General features: G+C 46.6%; 1 protein-coding gene across 1 annotated transcript; it reads left to right on the top strand.

The window, feature by feature from the left end:
• Positions 1–3687: 3687 nt before the first annotated feature.
• On the top strand, positions 3688–6624 carry Rps17 (ribosomal protein S17). Its single transcript, XM_004658214.3, has 5 exons — positions 3688–3783; positions 4013–4164; positions 4567–4672; positions 5255–5320; positions 6497–6624. The coding sequence occupies exons 1-5, from the start codon at positions 3781–3783 to the stop codon at positions 6575–6577; spliced, it is 408 nt and encodes a 135-aa protein (XP_004658271.1). The 5' UTR covers positions 3688–3780; the 3' UTR covers positions 6578–6624.
• Positions 6625–9567: the final 2943 nt, after the last annotated feature.

Genomic DNA, 9567 nt, shown 5'->3' with positions numbered 1-9567 from the left:
CTAATTAATGCACAATGAGTTTTGTCAGGTTTTGTTTTCAGGGGGTGCACCAGAGCAAGGACCCTCTGGCTCACCTTCCAAGCGACTCTAGTTTTCCCAGATTTTAGTTCTTCATTTTGCAAATGAAAAGTAAAAAAAAAAAAAAAAAAAAAGTCCAGAAGGTATTGACACAGATGCCTACATCTAGGTTTATTTATTAAAGCGCTCTTTCCATTCTTTGCAATGCTGATGGTGGTGATGCGCAGGTCTCATTGGTCTCATTCTTGCAGTTGCCATACAGTGCCTTTCCATTTATTTAACCCCCACCTGAACGGCATAAATTGAGTGTTCAGCTGGTGTTTTTTACTGTAAACAAGGAGACTTTGCTCTTCATTTAAACCAAATCATATTTCATATTTTACGCTCGAGGGTTTTTACCGGTTCCTTTTTACACTCCTTAAAAACAGTTTTTAAGTCGTTTGGAACAAGAGACTTTTTTTTCCTGGCAGCTTTTAACATTATAACAAATTTGTGTCTGGGGGACTGCTGGTCACTGTTTCTCACTGTTGTGAATCAAAGCATTTGCAACCAAGAAAAAAAGTTTTATTTGAAACTGGACCGAGAAAAACGGTGTTTTGAGCAGCTGCTGTATATAGTTTTAAATGGTTTATTGCACCTTCTTAAGTTGCACTTATGTTGGGGGGGGAGGGTTGATAGAAGTTTTTAATCACAGTCACAGGACTTTTTTCTTTTGTAACAGAGCTTAAAAAAAAAAAGGGCTGCTTTTCCGGTGGGGGCAGATGAAGGCTCACAGGAGCCCTTTCTCTTAGAGGAGGCAAGTACCATTTATTTTATCTTTTATTTGAGGAATGTACGAATCAACAACTGCAGTTGACTAAAATGCTACTGGAATTTGAAAACTTGACTCTTTCCTTTTAATGTTTTCTTTTTAATTACTACTTGCCCCTCTTAGGGAAGCTGTGTGCCAAAGAACCAGTGTCATAACCCCTCTCCTCCCTCCTGCTGAGCTGATGTTGCATTGTTGCATATCCCAGCTACTCTGTGGGCTTTGTGAAGCTGTGTGTGAAGTCTCTACCTCATTGTAGTATATGCAGGCAAGACTGCACTCTCCTACAGATGTGTGGAGTAAGCTGTGGTGTAGTTTTTTTGGCACATAATAAACACGTTGCAGCAGAATTTGTTTTTGTTTTGTTTTGTTTCTGTGTGTCTGCGGTGTAGAAGCAAGCAGCAATGGGCTAACCAGATTCCAAAGAAAGACTCTTCTGGGCTGGGGAGATGGCTCAGCAGTTAAAGGGCTGGCTTGCATGCAGAGCCTGCCTGCCTACATTCAGTTCCTCCCTCAGTACCCACGTAAAGCTACATTCAAAAAGTGATGCTCATGTCTGGAATTTGTTTGCAGTAGCAAAAGACCTTGGCATACCACACAAACAAATAATATCTTAAAAAAAAAAAAAAAAAAACACAATGCTTTGGAATCTGTGGTGGGATTCCAGCCTAGGATGATGGTAGAACTATGTGGGAGACTTACTCCTACAAATAGCATTTGGTCACTTCTAGGGCCAAATATACTTTGGAGTTGCCTCTCCAGTGGCTGAGTGCTTCTAACATACAAACAAGCACATGGGGCAGGGGGATGGTTCAGTGGGTAAAGTGCTTGCCTTACAAGCATGAGGACCTAACTTCAGCTCCTCAGTTCCCATGTAAGAATGCTGGGCATGGCAGTACATTCCTGTAATCCACTGGAGCTCATGAGCCAAATCAGTGAGCTCTAGGTTTACTTGTGACACTGCATCTTGAAAAGTAAGGTGTGGTGGCACACACCTTTTAGTCCCAACACTTAGGAGGATCATTGTGATTTCAAAGCCACCCTGAGACTACATAGTAAAATTCCAGGTCAGCCTGGGCTACATTGAGACCCTATCTTGGTGGGGGGGGGGGGGCACTTCACATTTCTTCGGATTCTTCACAGCCTCTAAAATGGAGCACTGAAAATTCCAGAGGCACAACTGCCTGGGTGTGTCAGGAGCCTCTTGCTCTCCGGAGCCTCTTGTTTCTCCTGAACTCTGGCAAGTAGCTTCTTTGGGACGCTTCTCATTCTGCTGTACTCATCTGTGCTGAAGCACAGATTTGCTTTGTTTTCTTCAGAGAGCCCTTACGCTGCACTCGACTCTGACAAGCTCTAGTGGTTTGTGACATATCTACTGATGCTTTTTTCAGGTAGAGAAGTTTTGAACTAGCCTGTTAGATTGATCAGTTTGGAGACTCCAATTTAGTCTGAGTGGAAGGAATCCTACCACTGAAGCATTCTTTCTGTGAGATGCAAAAGCTTCACTAGTGGACAGTGTCGGCTCATGTAAGTCTGTGAGGCCCAGTTTTCCATTTGGGGCCTGGCAGTTACTTCATTGGAAATTTACTGCAATTCTCTGGAGATTCTGACCTGTGGATCTCTCTCCTGTTCCATAGATATGACACCTCTCTTGTCTCTTCTCCAAGAGCTACTTTCTGGGTGAGAGGACTTTCTGCCCTTCACCCTTCCATATGGAAGTCAGTGGCACAGATGACCTGAGGGATGAAGCACCACCTCACCCCCACCCCACATTTAATCCATCCAACCCAGCCAGTGCAGGCTTTCCTTAACTCAAGTAGGGGGCCTAGAACTCCAACCCAGGGAGCAGAGCTGGAGGAAAGGGGCAAGGGCCCCCCTAAGCTGACGAGGGGCAATGTGGACAGCCTGTGGCAAGAACTTACTAAAAAAGCTTGAGTGGTGAAGGTGCCTTCCACTGTTGGAAACACTACAGAACTGAAATTTAAACGTTTAAGGGCCTATTGCAAGCCAATCACTGTTTAAGCACTGAAGTTAGCTGGGCATAATGGTCCTTACTTCCTTCGAGTTCAGTCCTAGTTGAGAAAACAGGTTATGTGATGTGCTAAGAAATTATAAGTGCAATTTTTTGTTTTGTTTTTTCAAGATAGCGTCTTGCTCAACTTCTTACTTCAGGAACCTCCCGAGTGCTGGGGTTAAATGTATTCGCCACCACTGTAAATGCAGTTTTAAAACAACATTGGGTTTGGTGTGATAGTGCACACCTTTTAATCCCAGCATCTGGAAGGCTGAGGTAGGAGGATTGCTGTGAATTCAAGGCCAGCCTGAAACTACAAAGTGAATTCCAGGTCAGCCTGGACTAGAGTGAAACCTTACCTCAAAAAAAAAAAAAACCGGGCACAGTCCTGATGGGAGGCCCCTCTGATAAGGTGATGTTTGAGCTGACACCCAAAAGAAAAAGAAGACTCCCCAACCCCTCGCCGTGTCTCAACACGTGTCCCCATGTGACAAACCTCTGACCCACGCATGCCATGGCCTGAGTGCAGGTCAAGGGGAGATGCCTCCCCCTACTTACCTTTCCATAGCACGAATTTACTGCCTTCCCAAGGCCTCGAAGCCTCCCCCTTCGCTCCTTCGCGTAGGTGCTGCACACCCCTCCTAGTCTAGAGCACACTGAAGGGCTAAGGACAGAGCTTCCAACCGTCCCAAGCAGTAGAACGCGCAGAAACCTCGGGAGGGACACCTCCCCACCCACCCCGACGTCCACCCAGCTGGTGCAGAGATTCGCCCAGCCCACCGCACGGCGCGCCACCTTTTCCGCCCCGCTCCGACAGGGGTCGCTGTAGTGCGCCAGCCAGCTCCGCGCAGTCGGGGCTGGGCGGAAGTGGCTCTCTGGGCGTGCGCTTTATAGGCCTCTCTTGTGCTTCCTGTTTCCTCTTTTCCTAGGACCCGCCAACATGGTAGGTGATCGGGTCGGAGACCTCCTTCCCCCTCAATCGCCCTCCATCCTCAGCTTGCTGGGGTCCCCGGCCGGCAGCGAGAGTTTCTAGGCCTGGCCGAGGTGGGAACGTGTCAGCTTGGAGCGGCGGAGGCCTCGGGCTTCCGCCCGGACCCGTCTCTGCGCGCTCCGGGCGCCGGGGCCGCGGGTCGAAGGCGGCTCCGCAGTGACTGTGTGTTCCCCACTCTCAGGGCCGCGTGCGCACGAAGACCGTGAAGAAAGCGGCCCGGGTCATCATCGAGAAGTACTACACGCGCCTGGGCAATGACTTCCACACCAACAAGCGCGTGTGCGAGGAGATCGCCATCATTCCCAGCAAGAAGCTCCGCAACAAGATAGCAGGGTGAGTGGAGGCCGCGGACAGGCTGTTACGGTAGCTGAAGGCAGAGCTCTGGTCTTAGGCTTGGTTGTTTCTGTACCTGTTGCCATGTTCCTCCCAAAGCTGGTGGAGACATGTCTGGAAGAGTCGTAACTACACAGCAAGGCCCGAAGTATAGATGCTAAGATGCTAAGCTGCCTGGGGGAGGGGGAGTTGAAGGAGGGTTTAAGTAGCAGGAGAAACTAAAGGGACCACCGCAATGCTTTAGCGGACTTCTGTATGAGAAGTTCTTTTCTTAGTGAGTCAGTACTCTCCTCTCTCACTGTAGAAAACGACTAAATGCCAAACCTGGTGTTCATGTGTCCAGATGGTCTGGATACTGGTGAGCAGTTGACATGTGTTACCCTTGGGCATGTGTACTTTCAGCTATGTCACGCATCTGATGAAACGGATTCAGAGAGGTCCTGTGAGAGGAATCTCCATCAAGCTACAGGAAGAAGAGAGAGAGAGGAGAGATAACTATGTTCCTGAGGTAAGCTTTCTGGGTTATTTTCTCTAGAGCTCTCCTTCGCTCGTGTTCAAGTGTTCAGGAGGCTCCTGAAAACACTGGGGAACTGGCTCCCAAAGGCTCCTTCCTCAGCTGAGTCTGAGAAAGTCTCATTTACTCCCCTTAATCACCTGTGGATGCCTTAATCTGCCCGTTAGCCTCTTTTTGCTCCATCAGGACCAGGTTAAACCCACTTGTTTTTCACATGATAGGCCTCTGAACACCCAAAAGATAGTAAAGCTACAACAGTTGGTAGTAATGTAACAGAATCAACTTAGTAAAGTGGTGGAGACTCATGGTAGCACACACCAGTGACTTCTGTGCTTGTAGGCAGAAACATCAATAATCAAGACCCTACCTTTAAAAGGTGGAAACTGATTTCTCATTTTCGAGGTAGAGTCTCACTCTAGCCTACTAGGCTGACCTGGAATTGACTATGTAGTCTCAGGCTGGCCTCAAACTCAGGGCGATCCTCCCATCTCTGCTTCCCAAATGCTGGGATTAAAGGTGTACACCACCATGCCCAGCTAAAAACTGATAATTTAAACCTACTTCCTTTACTTTTAGGTCTCAGCCTTGGATCAGGAGATCATTGAGGTGGATCCTGACACTAAGGAAATGCTGAAGCTTTTGGTGAGTTTTTAACCATGCTTTAAAAATGGTTGTGGGCGCTGGAGAAACGGTTCGGCAGTTAAGGCGCTTGCGGGTAGAGCCTAACAACCTGGGTTCGATTCCGCAGTAACTGCGGAAGCTATTTGCAGTGGCTGGAGACCCCAGCATATCCATTCATCTTTTCTGTCCCTCTGCTTACAAATAAGGTTTTAGAAAATGGTTGTGGGTGATAGCTCAGGGTGGTGTGCGTTGAAATGGCTTGCTCCCATCTGGCTTTCATTTTCTTGTTTCTGTGGCTGGCTCCTCAAGTGTGCCCGTCTTCACTGCCTGTTTTCTCTGGAGACTATGAATGCTGGGTTGGTCTCATTTCCAGATAGCGGGCACGAAAGATAATCTCCAGTGTCTTCAGTGGCGTCTTGAGTCTGGCATGCCACTAGTGCTTGAACAAAGTACTCTACCTGTACGCTGCTTCATACGCAAAGACAGTACAGCTATGGTGTTTATCTTGTAAATAGGCTTTTGAAATCAGGCCTTTGGGAGCTGGGCTTGCTTAGGGACAAGCCCTGATGTGCCCTGCTCTTTCCACTTGTTACCTTGTACACAGTCCTTCCCCAGATCCTGATTGGCTTAGTGATCCTTGGAAACCCAGTGACTGATCCGTAGTGTGTCTGTACTCTTAGATTTGTTTCCACCACCAAAAAATAGCAAATTTCAGGTGTGCTTTTGCATTGCTTACATTCTTAACTGTATGCTTTATTTTTAAGATTATCCCTGGTAGGACAAATCCTTTGCAGATTAATTGATAAGCTGTATTTGGGGAATAATGGTAAAAAAAAGTATACATGTTCAATGCAGATTTTTTTTTTCCGAGTACATTTAATCTAGTTTGTGGGACCATAGAGTAGTAGGCAGATTCTGAAAGGGATAGGTTTTGTCAAAAGAAGGTAAGCATTAAGCCCAATTTGACTGGTCACAGCTAGAGGATGCTGCTGTGCTCGCTACATGCCCAGAACGGTACCCACGACCTGTACTAAGATGGAGAAACACTGCTTTAGAGCAAAGGGACAAACAGCCTGGCAGGTGGGGGGAGAGGTCCTTCGTGGGGAGGCGTGGCTGCCTTGGAGAGGCCCTTCAATCTGGCAGTGGTGCTGGGCCTGAGCATGGGTTAACTCATTGTCATTCTGTTTGTTCTTCCAGGACTTTGGCAGTCTCTCCAACCTGCAGGTCACTCAGCCTACAGTGGGGATGAATTTCAAAACACCACGCGGAGCTGTTTGAATGTTTTCTGCTATTCTGTAATGTTTTCAATAAATCTGGGAATGACTTGCCTGTCTCATCTGTGCTGGTGGGCATGGGTTGGCTAAGGGATGGAGTTTTTGACATAGGAGCTTACTGGGAGAACAGGGTTGGTGTATGCCATGTGCAAAAGTGTAGCATATGGAAAGGTCCCAGAGGCCTTGGGGACAAAGCTTAGAAAGGTACTTTGCTGACAGCTCCTCCCTTCTTGAGTCTCCAGTGTGCAGAAGCGAACCTGCCCACATCTCAAGGACAACAGTGTCTTTGTGTATACTAGTGTCAAACTTAACCGGTAGTGAAAGTGTCTGCCCTGTGTCACACTGGCACTTGGATGTAGGCATTTTGGTCCCAGCCCTAGAATAAATAGATTGAGAATTAGAATGCCACATTTTTGCTGGTTTACAAAGGGAAGCAGCTAGCTAACTGTAACCTGCGTGTTGCAGAGGTTGGCAGCCTACTGGTGGTGCCAAAGGTCAGACAGAAGGAGCTGTTGGTAACCCAGGCTGTCAGATCCTTGACAGGGGTGAAAAGTCAGGCTGGCTTCAAAACTATTACAGGCTCGCTCATTTGTCATGTAGGTACAAAAAGTTGGGTGGGGAGCCAGTGTGGTGCATGCCTTTAACCTTAGTGTTCTGGAGACTGAGAGGATTGCCCTGAGCTTACATGAGGGAGGGTCTCACTTTAGCCACCCTGGGGCTATAGAGTGAGACCCTGCCTCAAGAAATAACTGGTGGGTGGGGGAACAGGGTCACATATGCCTCAGGCAGACCTCAGATTACCAAGGATTTATAATCCTCATGTTTCCCTGTTTTATAGGTGTGTATCTTTAGTGCCGGGCTGTAAAACTCAAGGAGATCCTTTTATCTGACTCAAAATAAAAAAGGGAGAGGGGCTAGAGAGGTGGCTTTGCTGTAAGGCACTTGCCTGTTTATTCCCAAGAAGTCGTGTCCAAATCTCCAGGTCCCACATAAATCAGATGCACAATAATGCAAGCATGCAATGTCACATGTGCTATTAAAAATAAGAAATTTTTTAAAAGGCTGGAGATACGGCAGTTAAAAAGAACCCAGGTTCGATTCCCCAGGACCCATGTAAGCCAGATGTACAAAGGGTGCACATGTCTGGAGTCTTGTTTGTAATGGCTAGAGGTCCTGGTGTCCCCTCCTGCTTGCAAATCAGTAATTTTAATTTGAGGAACTTAAATATCCTGTTTAAGGGCTGGAGAGGTGGCTAAGAAGTTCAGGTGCTTGCCTGTGAAGCCTAAAGGACCCAGGTTTGATTCCCCAGTAGCCCATAAACCAAAGGCACAGGGTGGTGCATGCTTCTGGAGTTTTATTTGCAGTGGCTGGTGTGCCCATTTTCTCTCAATAAATAAAACTTTAAAAATATATCCTGGGTTGGAGAGATGGCTTATTCTTTAAACCCTTGCTTGTGAATCCTAAGGACCCCGATTCAAGGCTCAATTCCTCAGATGCACGAAGGGGGTGCACACATCTGGAGTTTGTTTTCAGTGGCTGGAAGCCCTGGCCTGCCCATTACTTGCCTTTCTCTCTCACTCTCAATGAGCAAAAACTAAAAAAAAATAAATATAGATAACCTGTTCAACATTGTGCTTAGAGTTTGGCATCTATGATTTTTCTAACCCATTTATTTACGGCCACCCTCACCCTCTGTCTACATTTGTTAGTGCACCCTCAGAAAATCTTGCCTTCTAAATACATACTTTTTTTGTTTGTTTTTCAAAATACCACACTTTATTCGGATTTTACAAAGGAGTGGAGAAAGGGGAAGGCTGGGAAATAAGGGGAGATAAAGTGGGGAGAAGAGATGGAGAACCTCATGGGGCCCAAAAGCCCATGTGGTGCCATGTATAGTTCAGGAGTCCATGTGACTACATATGGATTTGGAAAAAAAGCATGGAAAGAAAAAAAGTTCAAGGAACTCCTGCCATGTGGGGTGTTGGGAGGGGATAAAGAGCCCATGTGGAGAGTAAGGGTTAGGGGGGCCTCCTGGACCAGCAAAGGGAAAAACCCACAGGTTCCCAAATGGTCAGGGCTAAATACATACTTTTTTGTGTTCTGGGGAGACATTAGATGTCAGGATACTTGCTCCACATTTCCACGAGGTGGCAGTGTTGTCTCTCCTTGCTCCTGTGCCAGCACTAGGTAATTTAGGTTCTGGGTGGGGCATGAGGAAGAGGGCTGCCACCTGGGGCATCATGAGGCAGCTGTTACCCATGCCCTAGCAGAGCTAACCTCCAGGTCTCAGTTCCTTCAGTGTGGAACCACACACTTGATGACTTTCGTTACAACCTCCATGGACCTTGCAGGCAAAGCTGGCTCCTCCAATGGTGTCCCAGAGCAGGAGCTCTTGGCATAAAGTATGTTGTCCAGCCATCACCTTTAGAGGACACTCTGCTTCTTGAACACTCAAAAGTGCTCCAGTGTTTCATATGTAGTCCTTGGTGGTTTTCAGCAAACAAAAATGAAATAGAAACAAAATGAACACAAGCTTAAGGTTTTTTGTTTTTTTTTTTTTTTTTTTCCTGAGGTACAGTTTCACTCTGCCCAAGCTGGCTTTGAACTCACATGGAACCTACCTCAGCTCTCCTGAGTGCTGGAATTAAAGGTGTGCACTATCAAACCCTGACTATTTTTTTTTAAACTCAAGGTACTGAGAAGATACAAATCTATTTAAAAAGCACAAATTAATTTTCAGTAAAGAAATGTTAGAAATAGGGAGAAAGTCAACCTCCAGGGTTTATTTGCAAGTCTCCAGGGAAGATGTATCCCCCATATCTGCTAAGCAAGCACCCTGCTACTGCCCAAGACAAGAATTTCTTCCCAAATATTAATGCTATTTTCACTTTTGGTTAGAGAAGCTTCTCTTTTCAAATAGTGGTGACCCCTGAGGAGACTCGGGAAGTGACAATGGTGTGTTCAACACTAAATGAGACAATTCTATCACACCCT

This window comes from Jaculus jaculus, chromosome 3, assembly GCF_020740685.1.
Source record: "Jaculus jaculus isolate mJacJac1 chromosome 3, mJacJac1.mat.Y.cur, whole genome shotgun sequence".
NCBI classification, from domain to species: domain Eukaryota; kingdom Metazoa; phylum Chordata; class Mammalia; order Rodentia; family Dipodidae; genus Jaculus; species Jaculus jaculus.
This window is presented reverse-complemented; position numbering and strand designations above follow the sequence as displayed.